The sequence below is a fragment of the Pleurodeles waltl genome, chromosome 4_1, assembly GCF_031143425.1.
Source record: "Pleurodeles waltl isolate 20211129_DDA chromosome 4_1, aPleWal1.hap1.20221129, whole genome shotgun sequence".
Classification (NCBI taxonomy): domain Eukaryota; kingdom Metazoa; phylum Chordata; class Amphibia; order Caudata; family Salamandridae; genus Pleurodeles; species Pleurodeles waltl.
The window spans coordinates 182,993,164-183,018,832 of NC_090442.1; the positions used below are offsets into that span (position 1 = coordinate 182,993,164).

At 44.8% G+C, this 25,669-nt stretch overlaps 1 protein-coding gene across 1 annotated transcript in view; it reads right to left on the reverse strand.

Moving 5' to 3' along the window:
• LOC138287526 (protein mono-ADP-ribosyltransferase PARP12-like) overlaps positions 1-25,669 on the reverse strand; it is a 266,656-nt gene that overhangs the window by 38,469 nt on the left and 202,518 nt on the right. The window contains exon 10 of the mRNA XM_069227998.1: positions 666-796. Within this exon, the coding sequence (XP_069084099.1) occupies positions 666-796 (131 nt within the window). The remainder of the gene's footprint in view (positions 1-665; positions 797-25,669) is intronic.

Consider the following 25,669-nt stretch of genomic DNA (forward strand, 5'->3'; position numbering starts at 1 on the left):
AAGGTGAGACACCAGAGACAGACCTCATGAGGGTACATCACCAACATCTGTTTACAGCAATCCTTTTAGGGTTTAAACCCCATTGTTTTAATGAGAGGCATGTACCATGCAACACTGGGAAAGTTTTAAGGAGAATGTTATCTCAGTGACAGAAATGGAGGGAACATGCCCTGAAACTAAGTCAGAAGGCGCAGTAAGGAAGGAACTCACGTCAACGCATGAAGGTGACAGTTATACTGTGGCCCGATGTCATGTCCCAGGTGCGATGGACCCGATCTGGAGCCTCATGACACCACCTACTGGTGTGGGAGAGAATTGCTGAGAAAAATCTGAGGATCTAGTCTGGTGCCTAGGGTAATCACAAGTGGGTGAATCTGTATTTAGAAGAGTAGATTTTCCTGCAAAAGGAGCACCCCTTCTAAGGCTGGTGAAGCAATATGTTAACTGCTTTGGTCCCATCTCTGGGAGCACCCAAACATCATACAAAGGAGGACAGCAAATATATTTTTCTTTCTTCCTTGAAATAATGCAATCACTTCAGGGCAATTTTAGTGTTTCCAATGCACAAAACACTTTAAAACACTGCACACCCTAGGCAGAAACTTAAATCCCACAGATTTGATCTCTTCTAGTTATTGTGCAGCAAAAGGTGCTTTCACACTCACCACTGATATACTTCCCAGAGGGACTGGTTCTGGATCCGTTCAATACTCAGGATGACAGGCTTGATCAGGGTACGCTGAAATAAGGTCTGCACTTTTTTGTATTCTTCTGAAGAATCTGCCAAACGGACGAGCTGCAAGACAGAGACAATTTGCACAACCCCATTAATGAAAGGCAACAATTAAAACAAGATAATGGCTATAACCCCCATCTATATTGTAAGGCATGGATTACATTGAAATTACTACAAATTAGCTTTCCTATGGAAAATATTTCTGCCTGTCTGTCAATTTGTATATGTATACATTAAGGACATATCTGAGGCAGATGGGTGGGTCAGCCTTAGCAAGTTATATCTAAATATGGCTAGCAATCCACTTAAAACAAGAAATAAAATGTGGTAGTTTTATCTCAGATCTGTCCCAGTGGGAAAGAATACAAAGCTTTATTCCTCAATATCAGTCAATTTCACAGGTTAGACGGCAAAGCTATAAGTCAATTTGAGCTGACTCAAGAGTACTTTAGTTTTGTTTTTGGGAATGTCTTTATCTAAAAAGAGAATTGCAAAGGAAATGCTACAAATTGTGTTTCTTCTGCAAGCAATGAATGTTTAACGAAGTATAGAATTCTAAAAATATTTTTCAGATGTTTCATGATTTTTGTTTGTTTTACTATCAAAGTAAATATAATTAAACATTTTTTAGTTTTCTTTAAAAACCTTCTATCAAAACTATAAACAAACAAATCTGGATCTGAGAATCAAACAAAAGAAATTTTTTACAATAATATTGTTTTATAATCATACAAGATATCCTTTACAAAAACATGAAAATGACTATCCCCTCAGGGATGATCTTGGAATGCTTTTTTAGTTGATTTGTTGGCATCACGAAACGGTCATCATGCTCTACTGCCTTGAAGATCTCAAGGGAGAGCAACAGTCCTAATTAAAAGATGGCCCAAGATTGTTGTGGAAAGGTGTCCAGCCCGGGCAGTGTTAGAAGCATCAATGATTTTTTAAAAAAACAAAAAAAACAATATGGCATTGTTTTGCATTAAGTGAAATGTAGATTTCTACAAGTTTCATTTAGACCATCAAATGGAAAGTAAGAATGTCATCAAGTGTAGATTCGAAGAGCTAGTACTCAAACGCTTATATTTTGACCAAGCTTGCAAAAGGGTCAACCTACAATACATGCTCTTTTAACTCATTAAAAATTTTAATGCAAGGAAACATCAAGGTCTTTCTTTAATGGTTTCAATGTATAACATCAGCACCCCTGATATTAAGAGAGGCATGAATACCTCTAAAGCAATAGAGGTAATAGGGGTTGTTAATATTTCAACAGGCTTCTAAGCACCAACCATGATAAAAACCACATAGGAAACTCACAAGCCCAGAGACCAACAGTGTCTTTTTAAAAATGAGACCAGTGATAGCCTGTTCAGACGTTTTTCTTTGTAGGCCATCCCTATGGTGCCTGCCATTAAGAAATCAAGATTTAGCCACAAAAAAAAGAAGTCTCAAATACATAAGAGAAAGTTGAGGTTGCACTTCCAATACCAATATAAGGTATTGCATTAGGTGGAAAATACTTGACCACTAGAGGGAAGAAAGGTGTGACTTACTCTGTCTGTTCGTGGCATGTAGTGCTGTAGATTCATGCATACTCCTGCCATCTAGTGATGAGCTCAGATGTGTACAACGTGTTTTTATTTGAAGAATTCTTTCTAGTCATAAGGTGTTGGAACTCCTCTTATGACTGGTATTGCACATGATCATCGGTTTCATTGTTAAATTGTTTTCCCGTACGGCAGGTAAGAAAGGAGATGGAACAGAAAGTGCTAAAAGATGACCATGCAAGTGTGTATGAAAGCTAAGGAAAGTAGAATAAATATATACCCACCTCTAATTATGTAGAGACACATACATATATCTGCAATACCCAAAGGCTTCCAGGGAGGAGGCTGGGCACAGGGAACAGAGGCTTGTAGGGTAACATTTTCTCTAAGTGGAATGTGTTGTTGTAGATACATATGCTCTGTATAGACTGTGCAGCAGAAGTCCCATGAAGCAGTGGTTAGTCAGAGAAACAGGGTTCTCCAATGAGTAGCTCGTGAGCTAATGGTAGGTCTCCAGGTACCCATAAGTAGCTCTCCTGTATGCAGCCTAGCTTAATAAATTACAAGATTTTAGTTGGTTGAATTCACATATATACTGAAAATGAAAGATGTGTCTTCAAGAGGAAAATGTGTATATTTTCAGATCTCATGAGCTGATGTTTGGTGAGACGTTAACATTGCAGCTATGGTTGTACAGCATGTAATGTATTAACCATGGGCAGTCATTCCACACTGACAAAGCATTCTTTACATTATTGCTGGGAACATTGCCTTATGTACTGATGTGATCTCTGCTGGCAATCTTGCATATCAAGGCCATTAAGATAAACTTTGTCTGATGTGGTCAGTGCTAAACCTCTAATAATATTAACAGCTCAGGATGATTTTCACTGAACATAAGTAGCTCTTACTGCAGAAAAGGTTGGAGGCCCCTGTTGCAGAAGATTGAAAACGTGCACAGAGTACATCCTGGTCCACTTGTGCCTGTTGACGTGCTAGGACATCGACATAGTAGTGTTTAGTGAATGTGTGTGGTGTGTACCAGGTATCTGCCATACAGATGTTAGCTAATGGGATGTTTCCCAGAAGAGCCAAAGAAGCAGCCGTCTAGCGCATAGAATGTGGCCTTGGTCGAACGGAGTTGACATTCGGCTTTGTGCGTTACTCCTGCGTTAGAAATAGCCTACCTTTGTGTGGCGTAGTCTAAATGGTGGGAAAAGCTTTTGTCCTATCGATGTAGTGCATGAAGGCCCATTTAAAATCTAGTGTGTGAAGAGCTCTCTTCGCTACAGAATCTATGTACGGAAAGAACACCAGCAGTTCAATGGTCTGGTTGAGGTGGAAAGGGGAGACCACCTTGGGCAAAAACCTTCATTTAGTCCTGTGGACTATCTGTCTGCGTGAACCTTGAAAAAGGATTCTTCAAGGGTGAGGGCTTGAATATCACTGATTCGCCTAAGGGAAGTAATATCGACTAGAAACCCTACCATCCATCATAAAACCTGGAGAGGGCTAGAATGCGGGCCCAATGTGTCTAGTAAGTGACCCACCTATCAGGGATGTCACCTAGCTGGACTCCCAGTCAGATGCTCTCAGGGCCCTCTGGTCATCTTGTTTTCAGGATGGAAAAATCAAGTGGCCACCTGGTAGAGCTCTGGGCACCTTCCTAGGGGAGAAGGTGGACAGGAGGGTGGTCACTCCCCTGTCCTTTGTGTGGTTTTGTGCCAGAGGGGCAGACGGGGGCTCCTGCACTGGAGTAAACCGGTTTATGCAAATACAGCACCAAATGTGCCCTTCAAAGCAGTCTGGTGGTGCTCAGAGGCACCCCAGCCCAGAGACATCTACTTCTAATGGAGAGGTGGTCAAACCTCTCCTCTACAAGAAATCCTTTGTTCTGCTTTTCCCCAGCCCGAGTTAGACTCAGCAGCAGCAGTGCAGAACAGTGTCTGGGGTCGGCAGCTGCACTGGCGGGCATGCAGACCCTCAAGGCTGTACGGACAGACATGGGGGAACCCCCAAAGTACATGGTATCATGCAAACTAGCACTGGAATCAGTGTAGGTGCATGATTCCATCATGTCTGATACTAAACATGAATAGGTTTGGTGAAGCCATTATGTAGTTGGATAACTTATGTTGACCAGTGTCCACTACATACCTCAAAATGGCTTCCCCACACTTACAAATCACAGCAAATGGAGTCTGGGGTTTTTAGGGGCACCTCTGCTCATGCAGGGGTGCCCTCACACTTAGAACCATGCATCCTGTCCTTGGGTTGAAGGGCCTACCTATGGGGTGACTTATAAGATCAGAGTGCAGTGCCCATGATATAAGGTAAGCCTTATATCTGGTGTGAAAGGTGCATGCACCATTTCAAACAGGCTACAATGGAAGACCTGTAGTCACAGTCTGCAGGGGCTCCCAGGGGTGGCATAATACATGCTGCAGCCCATGGTGAACCCCTGGGATAACAATGTCCTGGGTACCTAAGTACCATATAATAGGGTCTTGCAGGGGTACACCAGTATACCAATTCGGGGGGGGGGGGGGGTGAAATACACTTGCCAACTAAATTTAAGGAGGAGAACAATGACCCTGGGGTCCTGGTTAGCAGGATCACAGTGTACTACAGTCAAAGCACACTGACACCAGGACAAACATGGGGGTAACTATGTTAGAAAGGTGCTACTTTCCTACAACGGGGATTTTGAACAGCAAAGACTGTTCTCTGTTCTGCAGGTTGGCTGCCACTTCAGCCAAATATAAGTGAATGGAGGTGTAAGCCAGACCTGAGTGTTGTAAATGCAGAAGATGGACGATGTACCGCTTTTGCTTGTCCCTCACTTTCACTGACCCCATATGTCTGAAGACACCAAGGAGTTTTGTCGCTCCTGTGTCACTTGTCAAGCCAGTGGCAAGACAGGTGGTATTCCAAAGGACCCTTTAGTTCCACTACCAGTGGTTGGGGTGCCCTTTGAGAGGGTGGATATTGTTGGCCCCCTGGACCCTCCAACTGCCTCTGGCAATAGCTTTATACTGGTGGTGGTGGACCATGCCACCAGGTATCCAGAGGCCATATCTCTTAGGACCACTACAGCTCCTGCAGAGGCCAAAGTCCTCTTGGGAATTTTCTTAAGGGGGGGCTTTCCTAAAGAGGTGGTATCAGACAGAGATGCAAACTTCATGTCTTCTTACCTTAAAGCCATATAGCAGTAGTGTGGTGTCACTTATAAATTCACCACTCCTTACCATCCTCAAACCAATAGATTAGTTGAGAGGTTTAACAAAACCCTCAAAGGCATGAAAATGGGACTCACAGACAGAGAAACTCAGAAGGAGGTAGGATGTCCTGTTCCCTTGCCTCCTCTTTGCCTATAGGGAGGTTCTTCAAAAGGGAGTGGGCTACAGCCCCTCTGAACTTTTGTTTGGACACCATGTTAGGAGTCCCCTTGCTCTTATGAAAGAAGGCTGGGAGCAAGATACTGTGGACCATGTATTATGCCTCAGATCTAGGATGGCCAAATACATGAAGAGGGCTTCCAAAAATCTTCAGGCCATCCAAGAACTGCGGGAGCAGTGGCATGACAGAAGGTGTGGGTCCTGGAGCATGTCGCTCCCAAAGCTCTCCAAGACAAATGGAGTAGACCACACACTATTGTGGAGAGAAACGGTGAGGTCACCTACCTGGCTGACCTAGGCACTCCTAGAAGCCCCCCGGGGTGCTTCATGTGAACTACCTGCTATGATATATCGGACAAGACATTGCTCATGGCAACTGATGAAGGACAGGAAGAAAAGAGTGATCCTCTCCCTGACCTCCTCTCCCACAATACAACAGATGGCTCAGTAGATGGGGTTGCACTTCCAGACTGCCTCTCTGAGTCACAGAAAGATGATTGTAGAGACCTCCTAGGGCACTTCTCTGAACTGTTCTCCCTGACCCCTGGTCAAACTACATGGTGTGAAAACACCATTGACACAGGTGACAGCCTGCCTGTCAAAAGTAAAATTTACAGGCAGTCTGATCATGTCAGAGAGTGTATCAAAGCTGAGGTGCAAAAGATGCTAGACCTGGGAGTCATTGGGCTTTCAGACAGCTCTTGGGCTACTACTGGAGTTCTTGTCCCAAAACCACACTCTCAAAATGGTAAAAGAGAAATGAGGTTCTGTGTGGACTATAGAGGTCTCAATACGGTAATCAAAGCAGATGCTCATCCTATCACTAGGGCAGATGAGCTAAGAGATACACTGGCTTCTGGCAAATATCTAAGCACCTTTGACCTGACTGTTGGCTACAGGGTATTCAAGTTGTTAGAGGATGCCAAACCAGAAACTGCATTCTCCACTCCTAGTGGGGACTATCACTTTACAGTGATGCCCTTTGGACTAAAGAATGCACCTGCCACATTCCAGAGGTTGGTGAACAAAATTCTCCAAGGCCTGGAAAGCTTCAGTGCAGCTTATCTAGATGATATAGCTGTTTTTAGCTCCACCTGGGAGGATCACCTGTGTAGTGAATCCTAGTTTGTTTTAATGGGATACAGGAGTTAGCTTAGCCTTTGGCTTGCAGACTCATGCCCCTGTCACCTAGTGACTTCTACCCTACTTAGCTTGCTCTGTTTTAGCACATTTATTTAATTAAATCTTTTTAGATGGCTGCCTTGTTTTTAATTAGGCCCATGTTTTAGTTTGCGCTATCAGTGCCACCGCGCTAAGGCGTCAATATCAAGCGACAAAGATAAACAAACTGTAGGTGTTCACATTAGGTACTTTCCCTCTTCACGCCTTCGAGGGAATTGTTTATATAAATTACCGTCCCAAGCATGTCTTGTTATCTATTGTTTGGGAACAGGCCTATGTCAGGGGTACAAGCCGATCTGTATAAATACTCCTAACTAAAACAGATAGTCAGAGGGATTCCGACCACATGACATCGCTGCTATCGATGCTGCACGTCACCTTGACGTTGATCCAGTCTTTGTGTCCATATGGAGTCGGAGCTAGAGACCTCATTCCAAGGTATCGAGAGTTGGGGGGCTCTTCTCATGCACATGGCTAGCTAGGTTTAACACGCCTAGCTCTCTTTTAGGTTAGACATTAGGTTCACATTATTAGGGTATTATGACATATCCCACACTTTATGTTTTTCATGATATCGTAAGATGGTGGGGGTCTTTGTATTAATTACTCTAGTCTTTACCATTCTGTTTCTTGCACCGTTTATTATCCTAATCAGTGCAGCCGATGCAACTTATCGAATATTTCAGTTTTGCTAAATAAAACCTATTGAAACTTTACTGCATCTCCTTCATTGCCTGTGTTTGATTGAGACAAGTTGTTCATGTGAGAAAACACCTCTGTTTAACCACCACACTCCCTGAGATGTCACACTCTTGAGTCCATGCGTAAAGGCAGCCACAAATCACCTTTTACTGTTTGGGTTTTTGGTGAGGTGTTGCTTGTGAGCCAGGAGGGTTGGGATGACAGTTGCGATTTGTTGAAGGATTGGCATAGTCGTCTACAAACACAGGTACTGTCATCCTTATACCTGGACTCTTGCCTAGAGCAAAAGTCCAACTATGACATGGTGCCACCAACGATGGTGTTTAGGCACTAATTTACGGAGACCCAATTATCACGGTCTCACATACTTTAGGTACCCTAAATACCATTATACGGAGACGTCCGTGACCTTGGGGAAGATCCCCCTCAGCTGAACAGGGACTACCTAATTAGGCTGCAGGTTGTTTGAGCTCAAACTCTTAAAAGGACTTTGCTCCCCATTTGGTGTTCCATCTCTCTTAGCCATTTCACACTATGGCTAACGCCATATAAATTCCTGAGAATGCTAGACAAGCACTAACTCTACACCTAGTAGCGTGTGGCTTAAGAGAAGAGGGTGGGGTTGTTACATTCATAGTGGAAGCTAGTGAAACCTACCAAACAAACATTTCATTCCTGGGTTCAGTTTCCTAAGGAAGACAACACTACATTCACATTCCACACATATAGAATAGCAAATACGGTACCAAGCATACCAGTATCATAAAATACCACTCACTTAACAGGAGCATCAGAACTGGTTTGAAGGCGCCCTACCACATGTAATACAACCCGTGAGATTAGGCGCCTTAGGTAATGAAGGACCAACGTGGCCTATGTTTGCCACATACACACCTGACCCAGGTATACAAAACATGCAAGCAGCAGACCTGCAAATCTTATACATTGAGCTAGTAACACTTTACAGACGAATTGTTCAGTTCAAAATGTGAACACTGAACACTACACCAGCACGTACAGCAGCACCAGCAACTGCTGGATACCATTTGGCTACTGCGATTAATCCACAATCAGTACATACTATCATGGGTAAGGTACCCACAGAACGGAAGAAAATACTGTTTGGGATAGTCCAGAAAACAAATCAACTAGAAGCTGTGTTTCCCCATACAGGACCAAAGGAGAAACATAGAATTCCCATAATGTGCTTGCCCTTTGGGATGGTTCTCTCAGTAGATGACTGCACCACATGGGGTACAGTCTTCGCTACAATTTCTACTATCACACATGGTACCCCGATACTTGCAATTTACCCAAAATGTTAAAACAAATACAGAATGAGCAAGGGGCTGCACCAGCCCTGGATTTGGGGATTAAATTAATGCGTAACTTCGACGCAGTCTCCTCAATCATACTCCGTAATATCAAAGGGGAAGCCGTAGCACTGGTTATCCACCAGCCCCTTCGACAGATTCCACATTTGGACTGGGAGAAACAGCTACCAAAAATTATTTCCGACACCTATACCAGTATAGGACGGGATGGTTTGGAAGCCAAGCCAAAGAAGCTTGAATTACAGAGTATCACCCATAAGGAAGGTACTAAACAAGCACTGGAGGGTTCTAAAAAGCGATGGGATAAGCAAAAACATTTTAAAGATAGACGAAATCAGAGAGCAGATTCTCCCTGTCGGAATTCTCAGATGGGAGATAAACTCTCAGAAATAGAGAAAATATAAAAGCTCCTGACAGATATACTGATTCACGTCCCTTCGTTCCTTTCAGGACGCACTGGATAAAGGTAGCGAGAGAGGGGGCCGTCCTGATCGACGTCCGGAATAGTGAAACAGAAGAAAGACTCACCACAGTCTTGAGACAAAAAAGAAGATAAGATCCCACAACTAAAGCCACAGTTTAAAAAGAAAAGGGTGGCAGCACTGTCAATTAAAAATGCCAGTACACTTGAGAACATTGCTGAAGAACAAGACGTAGGCAGTGATACTGTTAAGACAGTGCAGCAGAGGTCACGATATATCACCAGAGTCTTAAAGATCATCTGGATGCAACAGCAACTAGTGATTTAATTGCAGTTGAGACTGCAGATGGGCGCGTACTCCCACCCAACAGGGTTTATGATTTCAATATCCAAATTGAGGGAAACGTAGAGCACACCATTGGTGTGATATTTTGGGATGAACTTAGCTGTGATATCTTGCTGGCCAAAAGGGACTGGCCACCCGAGCACGTCCGTAAGATCCCCCCATATGGGGAAGATGTAATTTTGCCTTCTTTCTCTGATCTTGTTCCAGAGGCGGTAAAAGAAGCTTATGCTGTTGCCTGGGCTTTAGGGAAGGCACTTGTGTTGTACCGCAATCACTTAGGTTGGGACAAGTACTCTCCTTGTCATGTAATTCAGCTCAGGTCTTCACCCCAACCTCAGCCACAATAGCCTGTTAAACACGAGGCTATAGCTCCAGTGAGGGAGATCGTCGCTCAGCTTGAGTATCAGGGAGTGATTGACCCCTGTGTCTCTGCAATGAATAACCTGTTAGTCTATCTTAGCTTACAGACACAAACAGTCATACATGTACATACGCTTTACAAAATTCACATAGCACAGCACTAATAAACAACAGTGTGCAAAGAATACAAAACAACGTTGGATATTTCCAACGGGTTCTTCTGCCAAAACTTAACACATGAAAGTCGGGACCTGAGTGCATTCTCATTTGGCGGACAGAACGCTTCTGCCGTTTGCCCCAAGGCTACAAGAACAGCCCAGGACTGTTCTCAGTCCGAGTAACATCAATATTGCATGATATTGATCCTGAGGCGTTGTCTTATGTGGATGACATCTATCTCACAGATGACGACCACAACATTTAACTTGTCAGGGTTGATCGGATAGTTTTAGAATTCGCAGCACTTGGCTACAAATTCAACTTTAGGAAAAGTAAAATAGCCTTTCTCAGTGTATTGTTCCTGGGATATGAGCTATCAAATGAGGGGAAGAGCCTGGCCCCACACTTTCTAGAAAAATGTGCTCAACTCCACCCACCAAACACTCTCAAGAAACTGCAGTCTTTAATTGGTATCTTCAATTTTGACAGAACATACATCCCTGACTATGCACAACGTATTAAGCCACTTTATGACTTAATACGCCCTGATTTTTCTAGCAGATATTGGACAGCTAAACACACACACATCATTATGGAATTACAACAGGACATGCTAGAAGCCAAACACTTGCACACATGTGACAACAAAAATTTGGTCCATCAGAATAATTGCTGGTGCCATTGGGTTCACTTATATCACCTTTAACGAAGGTGACACAGTGCCCACAGCATATAAATCACATTCATACTCCAATACAGAACAACGTTTTGTACCCACAGAAAAAATTCTAACTGTAGTTCAGATGGCTGTCATTAAGGAGAGGCCACTTGCCCAAGGGAAACGCATCATTGTCGTTACCCCAGTGCCAACCTTCAAGGCTGTCACCAAGCGAGCGTTCCTAACGCTAAAGCATTACATCCACGCTGGATTCAGTAGGCAACCTCCCTGACTGCCACCGATGTTGACTACATCTTTGATCCAAAACTTCTGACACAAGAATTTCTCCAATACAAACAGGAGTACCCCGCTCCTCTAGATATTTTGCCACTTGACAGATACCATACTGTCATCTACACTGATGGTTCAGGACAACCAGCTGTAGGTACCAAACATCAATACTCAGCCTCTTGCATGCTGTGAGCGGAGTGATGAAGGATGGAATCTTCCACCCTCACAATACCTACACGCAGACCTTATGGGACTGCACAGCTTAACTGGCTGAACTCAAAGCCCTTATCTTAGCGCCAGAACACACAGAGCCAGGACTACTGACTCCGATTGTCTGTGACTCATACTACTGTGTCCAGTCCTACAATGATTATCTTAATCATTGGTGATTGAACGGGTTTAGAGACTCCAAAGGGAACACCATAAAACACAGAATTCTGGGCCTGATTACAACTTTGGAGGAGGGGGTTAATCCGTTGCAAATGTGACGGATATCCCGCCCACCATATTACGAGTTCCATATGATATAATGGACTCTTAATACGGCACGCGGGATATCCGTCACATTTCGGACGGATTAACTCCCTCCGCCAAAGTTGTAATCAGGCCCTCTGTGTGGGAGGGTGGCTGATCTTAAGGATAAGCTACCTTGTATCCATGTAGTACATACACTGAGCCACCAACGTGTAGGAGTACACGTTATTGGCAAAACTTTGGCTGATGAAGCGGCCAAATCTGCAGTAGCTATGACTTCTGTGGCTGCAATGACTCGTTCTCAGACGAGACTGGACAATGAAATGTTGATTGCCGTGAAAGCTTCGGCTGAAGGCAAGTCCCTTCCAAAAGCATACCCTACAAAATACTCTTACCACATCAGTGCACAGAATATTGCTTTCACAACACTTCCTGGGGTTGGAGATCAAGCAATCTCCAACCAAGACCAGAGATTAGACCTAATAAAAGCAGCGTAGGAGGGTGTCGCTTCTGCACATGCTGGCATTTTGGCCACAGTAACACTGTTACAGAAACGCTTCTGGTGGCCAAGTCTATATAAACAGTCAAAACAATATGTCCTTTGTTGTGACCTTTGCCAGCAAATCAAGGGCTCCAACATCAAACGCCCACCGCAGACATCCCTCTTACTGTCCAACATGCCAGTACAATGTGTGTACCTGGACCATTGTGGTCCACTGCAACCTGATGGTGCATACAGAAACATCTTATGGGTATGGCCTCAGCGGTCGGCCTACGCTTGAACTGTTATAAAAAAATTTAAAAAACTTGCTGATCTTTATCTGTACATATGTAGTGGCAGCATTCCGTTTGGACCAGGGCCCTGCATTTGTCTCAAAGGCATTCGGGGACACCATGGGGACAATGGGTGTTGAACTCCATTACTCCTCACCATACCATCCCGAGAGAAGTTTGGTTGTGGAGAGGCGGAGAGGCGAAACCGTGATCTAAAGCAGTCCTTAACAGCTAGAGTATTAGGTTCTAGTCGTAGTTGGCGTCATCACCTGTATAGGGTCCAGAGAGCACTGAATAATCTGCCAAGACGGTCCTTGGGGGGGAGGTACACTCCATATGAGGTTCTCTATAGGAGACCTATGTATGTCTCAGATCTAGTCCTAGTTGGCTTCATCACCTGTATGGGGTCCAGAGAGCACTGAATAATCTGCTAAAATGTTCCTTGGGGGGGTGGGGGGTGGTGTACACTCCATATGAGGTTCTCTATAGGAGACCTATGTATGTCTCAGATCTAGTCGTAGTTGGCTTCATCACCTGTATGGGGTCCAGAGAGCACTGAATAATCTGCTAAGACGGTCCTTGGGGGGGGGGGGGTCACACTCCATATGAGGTTCTCTATAGGAGACCTATGTATGTCCCAGATCTTGATGGCCTTGGTTTGGTGGCAGCAGACACACCTTTTGACATAAATGAACACCTCACTGTTTTACATGAGCTTCTGCAATTTCGTGATGATAAATCATCCGCCAGTGCTGCCAACTTAGAAATAAAGGATTCACCAACAACCTCCACTGGCTGGATTCCTAAAGTCGGGACCTGGTTTGTGAGAAGATCGCTGTGAAGAAGGAATTCAGTCCATCCTACAGAGCACCGGTCCCAGTCCTGGGAATACAAGGTACCAGAACTGTCATCTTACCACCGCTGCCTGGTTCCAAAGATAACAGATTAATTTCCATTGACGACGTCAAACTTCATCAAGTGGCTGATCCTGCACAGTAGACCCAGAGGTCCCTTGGGTAATTCCCAGTCCCCTCTCACAACCCAACAGGACATACCTCTTCAAAGTAGAAATAACAACACTACTTCGGACTACACAACAAAGTCCAACTATGCTACAATACCTCCTCGATCGTGGGAAGGGGCGGAAAATGAGCACTTGCTGATTCCAGTTACCACTTCAACTACAGCACCTGTCCAAGATTTGGCTATTTTTTACACCAACACTACACAGACTTACAACACCGTCTACTATGAGCCTCCATGTGAAGTGGATCCATCCACCAGTAATGCACAAGCTCCTGCATTTGCAGAGACTGCTTCAGGTTATTTCATTGACACTGATGCCTCGTCTTCAGACTCATTCACTTCTGTGATTGAAAATGTTTCAAAGACACATAAGCTGTATATATGGCTTTAAAAAACTACTTAATATACACATGGAACTATTTATGGTTCTGCTTGACATTTTTTGCATTGTTTTTATGGATTGGTTTCGTGACTGTTTTCTTTTTGCTCATAAATGGTCATTACCTTCCTGAACACTCCTCAGTTGAGCTTATGGATGAAGTCTTAACTCCATATCGTTCCTCACATAAGGTCCGAAGAGACCTGTCCCTTGTGAACATTTCAGCTGCACCAATTCCTGATGGGATTGTGTGGGACAACGTTCCATTTGATATAAACAGGCCTACTGGTAATTCAAATACCATATGTATTCAAAATTTCTATGACTGATGTAATTACACCTGGTGTTGTATCTGATGATTGGGATGTCCAGACAGTTGATTCTATGTTAACTGAAAAGAAGGACTATTCAGTGTTTGAAAGTGATGCTGTATATAGACATACAATGAATTATGGGGAAATGTTCTGCTACAATAACTGGGGGCATTACTACCTGCACCGTGCCACTAGACACAGACCAGTACTTAACTACACACAGTGGGAACACTGCTCAACACCACCTGTGGGGAGCCCAAAACGTTATTCAGATAAATGCCCTTATTTTTCTGGGCATGACACAAGAGATCCAGGGTGATTATTTTAAGTCACCTCCTTCCAAAATTAGGAAATTCTTGCTAACTGATACAAAACTGATTTATTCAAACCCCTTTGTTTCCCGTCTTGCAGTTGAAGGTTCCGAATACTGGAGGAACACTGTTGATTTAATCCCTTGGCAGCCAAGGACGTAACGGTTACGTCCTTGGCTGCGGCGCTAAGGACGTAACCGTTACGTCCTTGGAACGCCTCACGGGGAGCGCTAGTGCACCCCCATCAGCCTCGCCTCAGCGCCCCCACTGCAGTGATGGAAGGGGAATTGCTTCCCTTTCCACCCCTGTTCCGTACGTTTGATGACGTTAGCGCGCAATTGCACGCTGACCTCATCAGAGGCCTGCCCCTGAGCTTCCAGCGCGGTTCGAAGGAGAAATCCTTTTCAATTTCTCCTGCGATCACGTGGAGGGGGCGAGAAAGGGATCAAAGGAAAGGAAAGGCCTTTTCTTTACTTTGATGTCTTTCACAGAATTTCTGCTGCGAAATGCCCACTAGACACCAGGAAGTTTTTTTTTTTCCAGGTTATCATGAGGGGAGCGGCCCCTTGGTCAAGGGGTGCTCTCCAGGGGGCCTTTTTGCCCCCCGGTGGGGGGTTAGAAACCCCTTAGACACCAGGGATAATTTTTTTTGTTTATTTTTTTTTATATGTGGGGAGCGCCCCATTAGGCAAAGGTCGCTCCCATGGGGGGAAAATTACTTTAAGGCCATTTCTTCCCCCCTTGGAGACAGATCAGCCTATTTTTATTAGGCCAATCTGCCCCAAAGGGGGGCAGAAACCACTAGACACCAGGGATTCTTTTTATATGTATATTACTGAATGAGGGGAGTTGGGGAGGGAAGGGGGGATTGTCTTTAGGCCATTTCTGCCCCCCTTGGGGGCAGATCAGCCTATTTTTGTTAGGCCAATCTGCCCCCAAGTAGGGCATAAACCAGTAGACACCAGGGATTTTTATTTTTTTGTGTCAATTTCATGCAAGGTTAGCGACCCCTTAGGCAATGTCGTTCCCCTGGGGGGAAAATTTATTTTAGGCCATTTCTGCAGATCCGCCTAGTTTTATTAGGCCGATCTGCCCCCAAGGGGAGCAGAAACAACTAGGCACCAGTTGTTTTTATTTTTTTGCGCCAATTTCACCCAAGGGGAGAGACCCCTTAGGCAAGGGTAGCTCCCCTGGGGTGGGGCAAATTTATTTTAGGCCATTTCTGCCCCTGTAGGGGGGGTAAGGGGGAGAGCAGAAACTACTTAGGCACCAGGGATTAGTGTGTGTGTATGTTTTGTTTTTGGGGGGGGGGGGGGGGGAGGCAGTCCCCTAGGGCAAGGGTCGCTTCCAATGGGAGCACATTACTGTTCGCCATATCTGCCCCCCTTGGGGGCAGATCGGCCTATTTTTGAAAGGCCTATCTGCCCCCAAGAGGGGCAGAAAGCCTACCAGAGACCAGGGAAGATATTTTTTTCCAAAAGAAGAGGGTGGGGGCTAAATAAATGGGGCCAAAGTTGTTCTGCCGCTAGTGGGCAGATAGGACAATTACCCCCAATCCACACCTCGGGCAGGGCAGAAAGTCTACTAGATGCCAGGGAATTTAAAAAACACAAAAAAATAGTGGGGTGGTGGCTACCAACCAGTATGGGCCTGGTTATGCCACCACCCCAACTGAAGGGGGTAACTGTCTTTCAGCTCTCCCCTGCACACTAAAACATTTTATCCCACGGCAAGCAAGAGGACATTTGATTATTTTGGATTTTGGTTTTACATTTGGGCCATGAGAGATTGGCTAACTCTCAAAATCGTCCCACTTGGAATGGTGAGGGTTGCACTTTTTGGACTTTGGGACGCTGCCATGTAGAAAAATCCAAAAGACCTAGACACATCTGAAAACTCAACATCTGGGTGATTCCAGGGTGGTGTGCTTCCACATGCACCCTGCACCATTTTCTTACCCACAATGCCCTCCAAACCTCCAACTATGCTGGAAATCACACATTTTTTCCCACATTTTGTGATGGAACCTCCTGGAATCTGCAGGAATCCACAAAATCCCTACCACCCAGCATTATCTCATCTATACCGATAACAATTCTGCTGCACTTGTCAGCCTAAAAATCTTTTTTTTCAAACTGTCTTTTTAGACCCACTTTGGTACCCCCTCAATTTCCCTGTCACAGGCACTTTGCCCACCTACACAAGTGAAGTATCATTTTTACCAGGAGACTGAGGGGAACGTTGGGTGGTAGGAAACTTGTCCCAGTGCGGAAAAAATTGATTTTTTAGCAAAATTTCAGGTTTGCTGAGGATTCTAGGTAAGAAAATATTGGAGAATGCACGCATGTCACACCTCCCTGGACTCCCTCTGGTGTCTAGTTTTCAGAAATGTCTGGGTTTGGTAGGTTTCCCTAGATGGCTGCTCAGCCCACGACCAAAAACTCAGGTCACAAGTCACCCCATCTTGGATTCCCCTAGGTGCCTAGTTTTCAAAAATGCGCAGGTTTGGTAGGTTTCCCTAGCTGTCGGCTGAGCTAGAGGCCAAAACCTACAGCTAAGCATTAGCCAAAAAACACATCAGATTTCAACGTAAAAATGTGATGGGTCCATGTTGTGTTTCCCGTCGCGAGCATTAGGCCTACCCACGCAAGTGAGGTACCATTTTTATCGGGAAGTTTGGGGCAACACAGAATACCAAAACAAGTGTTATTGTCCCTTGTCTTTCTCTACCTTTTTTCCTTCCAAATGTAAGACAGTGTGTAAATAAGACGTCTATTTGAGAAATGCCCTGTATTTCACATGCTAGTGGTTTTCTTGATACCTATTTTTCACTCTTTATATTTCAGCAAATGAATTGCTGTATACCCGGTATAGAATTAAAACCCATTGCAAGGTGCAGCTCATTTATTGGCTCTGGGTACCTAGGGTTATTGATGAACCTACAAGCCCTCTATATACCCGCAACCAGAAGAGTCCAGCAGACGTAACAGTATATTGCTTTGAAAAATCTGACATCGCAGGAAAAAGTTACAGAGTAAAACGGGGAGAAAAATGGCTGGTTTTTTTTCACCTCAATTTCAATGTTTTTTATTTCAACTGTTATTTTCTGTAGGAAACCCTTGTAGGATTTACACAAATTACCTCTTGCTGAATTTAGAATTTTGCCTACTTTTCAGAAATGTTTAGCTTTCTGGGATCCAGCATTGGTTTCATACCCATTTTTGTCACTAACGGGAAGGAGGCTGAAAGCACAAAAATTAGTAAAAATGGGGTATGTCACAGTAAAATGCCAAAATTATGTTTAAAGAAATTGGGGTTTCTGATTCAACTCTGCCTGTTCCTGAAAGCTGGGAAGATGGTGATTTTAGCACAACAAACCCTTTGTTAATGCCATTTTCAGGGGAAAAAAACACAAGCCTTCTTCTGCAGCCCTTTTTTCCCCAATTTGTAAAAAAAAAAAAAAAAAAAAAAAAATGTTGGAAAATAAGGATGCAAATTTGGCGTGGGTAGCTTATGTGGACAATAAATTATGAGAGCCTAAGCGTGAACTGCTCCAAACAGCCAAAGAACGGCATGGCATCTGAGGGGAAAAGGGCCTGGCAGCGAAGGGGTTAAAAAAAAGTGTATGGGGAACACAAGATTGGCAAATACAGGGTAGGGAAGCTCTATTTAGAGCGGGCCTGATTCCTGTGCAAATTATTTTTTTTAAATGACACCATTCAACAGACATCCTGTCTGGGATTAGCAAAAAATAAAAGTGAACACACCCAGTATTCCAACAGCGGCAAAGTTTAATGATTGGCAATTCTTCCTGAATGTCACCGAGGAGGAGGTAGATTGCAAAGGTTCAGGCTGGTACTAATAATTCTTCACTTTCTAGATACGGCTGTGGTTAATGGATGTCAGGCACGTTTTTTTATATTCCTCAGGGGATTTCAAGATTAGCTGGCCAGACCCTCGCTTTGTCTCGGGTCAACATACGGGTATAGTTACAACATACAGTGTGGGTAAACTGTGCCAACAATGGGTACAGTCTAACACGTTATCCGCAGTCAAAGAACATCTTAACACTCCTTCTGAAAATGTAGACTGGCAGGACTTTGTGCTAGATCCTAGAAAGCTATGCTTTAGAAGATTCATCTATGCTATGTATAATGAGATCTGGAAGAATTCTCAGTTAGAAGCTGCTGTGCGTTTAAGGCAAATAGAAAGTGAACATTTAGAAAAGGCTTTAGCTGTTGTCCATAACGGCATGAACACACTGTCCAACAGAATTTACTCCCTGACAAACATGGTGTCGTCTGTGATAGATATAATTCAGACAGACATGTCCCTTTTATATCATGGGCAAAGTCAGCTGAGTTCCATCATGCAGTTAGGTTGCAAGTTACAGACTTTGAAAAATGTCAGAGTTCCAAGGAGTTAACGGTAGTGACTTGTTCACTGCTTTTAATCTATCCAGGGAACAACAGTCAATGGCTAAAAGGGAAGCGAGTTTCACCATGCTTCTCGTAGAGAAGTTAGAAAAGTTGCCTTTCACAGTTGCAGAGAGTCCTTCGATAGTATGGCTCCTACATGGCATTAATAATTAGCACATTTCCACTTTTCGTTTTTCAAAATGTTTGAAACATCTTGCCATGGGCAGGTACGAGCAACTGGGCGATAGCTATATTAAAGAAGAGTGGGAGTTGCCCTTTGAATACAAATGTCTGAAAGACGAAACAGAGGTCTTTCTCAGCGGAAGCGAATGCGAGACTACTGTTAGTCATTCAATGATCTTCAAGCAAGTGTCCATTCACGGACTTTACAATGCGGGGGTCGCAAACTTGGCCTGTTTTCTGAAGGGTACTCCCGTCCCTTTGATTCGACCAGCATTTCATGTGCTTTTGAATGGAAGTTATGTGGTGCTGAGCAACCAAAGCTGTTGTGGTATGCGATCAGGAATTGCCTACGCAATTTCAGTTTCTAAGGTCGATACAGGTTGTAGACAAGTTTTAATAAAGTATCAGAAATGTGACCTCACACTGATACTTTTCATGTAATTTACGACAAGCTGAGCAGACTAAAGGCGCTACTGTTTCAAAAACAAGTCACGTAAACATCAGCTAGAGAGACATATGCTCTCCAGATTGCAAGATCATCAGCCGAGATACAATCCCTATTAAATACCAACTTCCCCAAGCACTTTGGAGAGCTGGTATCCAGAATTTTCAATGCCTCAAGCACTACAGGAATTGTCCATTTCTTTAAGGCTGTTGGGTCTGGATGTGTGTCCATCTTCCAGACTGTCTTGGGAGTCATCCCATCGGCCATACATTCACTCTTTTCAAGTGTATTTGATGGCTTTTCTATAATTTTGGCATGGATTGTCGGAATACTGCTGCTATTTCTTCTGATTCGCAGTGGTTGAGTTATTCCAGCTACGCAAAGCAATGGAGCCGCTGCCGCCAGCTCAACTATGCCGTGAACGTATGGTTCAGGTCTTCGATGCTTCCTTGCTGGAGGAATTGGAGCGTAATTAGTCATTGTCATTCAGACTTCTCCTATGGTGCGGGCAACCAGTCTTTCGCTGCGCATGGTGCCTCTTTGAACATTGCCTACAGTGTGTCTTGCTGTTACACCAGTGCCTCCTGTGGACCAAGCACTGCTGATGTCCCTGATGAGGGTTCATTCACGGTCGTGCCCCTTGAGACTAAGGCTGGTACGCGAGGCCACTTATGAGCCACCCTTGATGAACGATCTGGCTCTTTTTGGCTTGTGGAGAGTGCTATTCCAGCAAGTGGACCTGCACAAGAGACTTCTACGCACTACTGCTCTGTGGATCTATCTGCCTATTTTGTGATCGATCTAACATCTGACTATGTGGCCTGTTTCCTGAGGTCCTTTCAATTCGATGGCTTCGAAGATGCTCTTCAAGATCATGACTATTATTAGACAATTTGATGATTGGCTTATAATACCAAATTTAATATTTGCATTCCTTGCCCTTACTTTGGCCTGTTGTGCTTGTCATAATAAACATTACGTCTCTTTGTATGTTTTTAGCTATTGATTTTAACTCGCTTTTAAATGTGATTTTTTAAATCTAGTTTTTATGCTTTTAGCTTTTAGTCCAGAGCATTTTTAGCATTTGGATTAATTCACCTTCAGCGGCGTCATGACTATGATGTCATACCTGTTACGGCAATGGGGAGGGTGTAGTGAATCCTAGCTCGTTTTAATGAAATACAGAAGTTAGCTTAGCCTTTGGCTTGCAGTCTCGTGCCCCCGTCACCTAGTGACTTTTACCCTACTTAGTTTGCTCTGTTTTAGCGCATTTATTTAATTAAATCTTTTAAGATGGCTGCCTTGTTTTTAGTTAGGCCCATGTTTTAGTTTGCATCATCAGTGCCACAGCACTAAGGTGTAAATATCAAGTGACAAAGATAAACAAACTGTAGGTGTTCACATTAGGTACTTTCCCTCTTCACGCTTTCGAGGGAATTGTTTATATAAATTACCGTCCAAGCTTGTTTTGTTATCTATTGTTTGGGAATAGACCTACGTCAGGGGTCCAAGCAGGTCTGTATAAATACTCTTAACTTAGATAGTCAGAGGGGTTCCGACCAGATGCTATCGATGCTGCATGTCGCCTTGACACTGACCCAGTCTTCGTGTCCCTACGGAGTCTGAGATAGAGACTTCATTCCAAGGTAACAAGGGTTGGGGGCTATTCTCATGGACATGGCATTGGCAGATTAGGTTTAACACGCCTAGCTCTCTTTTAGGTTAGAGATTAGGTTCACATTATTAGGGTATTAGGACATATCCCACACTTTGTCTTTTTATGACACACCTCAAGATGGTGGGGGTCTTTGTATTAATTACTCTTGTCTTTACCATTCTGTTTCTTGCACCGTTTATTATCCTAATCATTGCAGCATATCGCAGATTTCAGTTTTGCTAAATAAAACCTATTGAAACTTTACTGCATCTCCTTCATTGCCTGTGTTTGACTTGAGACATGTTGTTAATGTGAGAAAGGGGTAATCTCTGTTTAACCACAACACTCCCTGAGATGTCACACTCTTGAGTCCATGCGTAAAGGGTGCCACAAATCACCTTTTACTGTTTGGGTTTTTGGTGAGGTGCTGCTTGTGAGCCGGGAGGGTTGGGACGACAGTTGCAATTTGTTGTAGGATTGGCATAGTCGCCTACAAACATAGGTACTGTCATACGTAAACCAGCTGTTTTGCCTAGAGCAAGAGTCCAACTACGAAACCTGGTCCACCTTGGAAATGTATTGGAGGCTCTGCATAGAGCAGGCATCACTTTCAAGGTCTCAAAGTGACAGATAGGGCAGGGAAACGTGGTTTACCTGGGCCACCTGGTAGGGGGAGGCCAGATTCAACCACTGCAGGACAAAATCCAGACCATTTTGGATTGAACTGCCCCTACCACACATACCCAGGTCAGAGCCTTCCTAGGCCTGACAGTGTACTATACGAGATTGATTAAGAACTTTGGCTCCATTGTAGGCCCCCTTAACTGACCTGACATCCAAAAGGATGACCAAGAAAGGTTTATGAACAGCTAGCTGTCAAAAACGTTTGATGGCCTTAAACAGGCCATGTGCTCTGCTCCTATACTAAGAAACTATGACAACTCCAAGCAATGTATTGTGCAGACAGATGCTTCTGAGGCAGGGATAGGGGCAGTATTATCTCAACTGAATGAAGAGGGCCAGGACCAACCTGTCGCTTGCTTAAGCAGAAGGTTGACCCCCAGGGAAAAACATTGGTCAGCCATAGAGAAGGAGGCCTTTGCTGTGGTTTGCGCTCTAAAGAAGCTGAGGCCGTACTTGTTTGGCACTCACTTCCTTGTTCAAACAGACCACAAGCCCCTCCTATGGTAAAAACAGATGAAAGGTGAAAATCCCAAACCTTTGAGGTGGTCCATATCCCTACAGGGAGTGGACTATACAGTGGAACACAGACCTGGGAGTAACCACTCCAATGCAGATGGACTCTCCAGATATTTCCAATTAGACAATGAGGACCAAACTGGACAAGGTTAGCCTTACTGCCCTTTGTGTTTTGTTTTTTTGTTGGAGGGGGGCGAGTTATGTACGAAAGTACCCTCTTTTTCACATGGCCACCCCCACCTTTTGCCAGGAGTCGGTGCGTTTTGAATGTTTTCACTGGGATCCTGTATATGGTACTTAGGTATCCAGGGCATTGGGGTACCAGGGATTCCCCATGGGTTTCAGTATGAATTATGCCACCCATGGGAGCCCATGCAAAATGTGTCGACAGGCTTGCCATTGCAGCCTGAGTGAAAAGGTGCATGCACCCTTTCACTACAGGTCACTCACTGCACCAGGTCACTGTAAGTCAACCCTATGGTAGGCCCTTCTAGCCCAGAGGGCAGGATGCAGGTACCTGTGTGTGAGGGCACAGTTTCATGAGCAGAGGTGCTCCTACAAACTCCAGCTCCTTTGCACTGAATTGTGCAGGGAAGCCATTTTATGCGTGTACTGGATACACATCACTACTTGGTAACTCCGAACCTGGGTATGTTTGGTATCAAACATGTCGGAATCATACCTCAATACGGTTGCCAGTATTGGTTGTATGATTTCATGCACTCTGGGGACTCCTTAGAGGACCACCAGCATTGCTCCCACCAGTCTCCTGGGGTTTTCCGGGCAGCCCGGCTGCTGCCACCCCTTAGACAGGTTTCTGTCCTCCTGCTGCTTGACCAGCTCAGACAGAGGAAGGCAGAACAAATGATTTCCTGTGGGAGAGGGATATAACACCCTCTCCCTTGAAAAATAAGGTGTTACATGGTTTGGGAGGGGTATCCTCCCTAAGCCACCGGTATGCTTTGAAGGACACATTTGGTGCCCTCCTTGCATAAACTGGTTTGCACCATCCCAGGGACCCCCGGTCCCTGCTCAGGTGTGAAACTGGAAAAAGGAAAAGGGAGTGACCACTCCCCTGTCCATCACCACCGAAGGGGTGGTGCCCAGAGCTCCTCCAGGTGGCCATTTCATTCTGCCATCTTGAATCCAAGGTGTGCAGAGGCCACTGGGAGCATCTGAGTGGCCAGGTCAGGTAGGTGACGTCACAGCCCCCTCCTGATAAGTAGCCACCCTCCTAGGTGACAAATCCCCCTTTCTGGACCATTTAGGGTCCCCCTCTTCGGTGGGTCCTGAGATTCGACGTGCAAGATTCCAGCAGGACTCCTCTGCATAGTTTACTTCATCTTCTGGCCACTGTGACTGCAACTGGACCCTTCAGGAACGAACAATATGCAACTACAACGACAACTCCGCTCTACAACATTGTCTCTCAAGCTCCTTCCAGCAACTGCAACATTTCCTCGGCTGTGCATCCTCTGAGGGCGATGAGTCTTCAGCCTGCAAAAGAAGTGAGAAGGAATCTCCCTTGGAAGAAAGGGAGTGACTCTCATGCATCCACAGGCACCAACTGCAACGACGACCGGCTGCATGGATCTTATCTCCTCCGGAACTGTGTGGATCCTGCATCACAGGTGGTGGTCTGGAATGGCCCCTTTTGTCCTCTCTACCTGCTATCCAACTTGGGAGATGGTAAGCACTTGCCTCTCCTTGCAGGACAGTACCCCTGTGCACTGTGACACTTGCAGCTACTAAGGCTTGTTTGTTCCTCCTCCAAGAACTCTTCAGGCTCAGTGTAACCCCGGCCCCCAGCACTCCTTCCTGTAAAGCACAGTCTCCTGTCTGCTGCTCCAGCGAACTCTTCAGGTATTCTGAGTGGGCCTCACTGCAACCCCCTGTGCCTGCTGCCAGGGGGGTGCCTGTGGGGGCTGCCTCCTCTTCTTGTGACTCACCCAGCTGCTGTGGCTCACCCCGGAGTCCCCTCCTAGGGTCGAGTCCCCTGGACCTTTACTGGTCCTCTTCAGGCTTGCAAACCTTCTTATTTGACTCTTGCATTTGCCAAGGCTTGTTGGTGGTTTTCCAGCACCACTGACTGCATCACGACCGCCAACATGGGACATCACTTGCATCACTTCTGGGACTCCTCTTCCGCTCCTGTGCTGCACTGCTGACCTTCTTCGTCCACCATCGACCTGGTCCTGCATCCACAGAAGGGTGGATAGTGGCTCCTGCCACAACCGTATACTTCAACTCGAACTGGACTTGGTCCCCTTCCTTTGCAGATCCTCTCCTGTCAGGATCCACCTTTGGGTTCTTCCAGTCTTGGTTGGGTCTTGCATAATCCTTTTCCAAAGTCCTCTTGTTGGTTTTGGGGAAAACCAAATACTTCCCTCTGTTCTCCTGGTTGCTGGGGGTCACTCTGGTACTCCCCTCTTGGGGTTCATAGTTCCTCCAGCTCCCTTCTACTGATTCCACTTCCTTGAGTGGGTGACTGCCATTCACATTCCAATTATTTTAGTATAGGGTTTGGCCCTCCCCTACGGCCCTTACTATTTGCTATTGCTTTCACAAATGTCTATGGCTTTCTATGCTATTTACTGTTTCCTAATGTGTATATAATAGTGTGGTTACTTACCTCCAGTTGCCGGACTGCCTATTCAGTATTCGAGTATTTGTGTTACTATAATAAAGTACCTTTTTTTTGGTAACACTGTGTGGTTCTTTCGTGTGTGTAAGTGCTGTGTGAGTATAGTGGTATTGCTTAAGCTTTGCATATCTCCTAGATAAGTCCTGGCTGCTCATCCACAGCTACCTCTAAAGAGCCCTGGCTTCCTAGACACTGTCTATAGTAGAAGATACCTGGATCTGGTATAAGGTGATAACACCAAAGGTGCTCACATATTTCACAACAGCAGTTTTCAATGAGGACACCTTTTCGAGTTTCAATTCTTCGGCTTAAAGTTCTCCATGTGCTTGCGAAAGTTATTTTTTTGTAATTTGTTTTGTTGTGTCTGGTTGGACGAAACTGTTACTGTGGAAATTCAAGCATGAAAGTTTAGCTTTAGTGATTACGTCAAACAGCTTTTTCCCTTTCAATTCAATTCTCTCCTGCTTCAGTTGTGCGTATAGTTTTCATCTGTGTTCCAGGACATACAATAGGCATGTCTTTAACAACATATTGTTTGGTTGTGTAGTCCTAAAGGCTCAGTCATTTCAAGGGGGTTTTCTTGCTGGTGCATGAAATAAAGAAGGCTGAAAATATGTTTATTAAAACGTTCCCCTCTCTTTCCCACAAGTTCATGGCGAGGAACAGTTTCACAATGGTCCATTAACTTTGAATTTGTCATCTGTCAG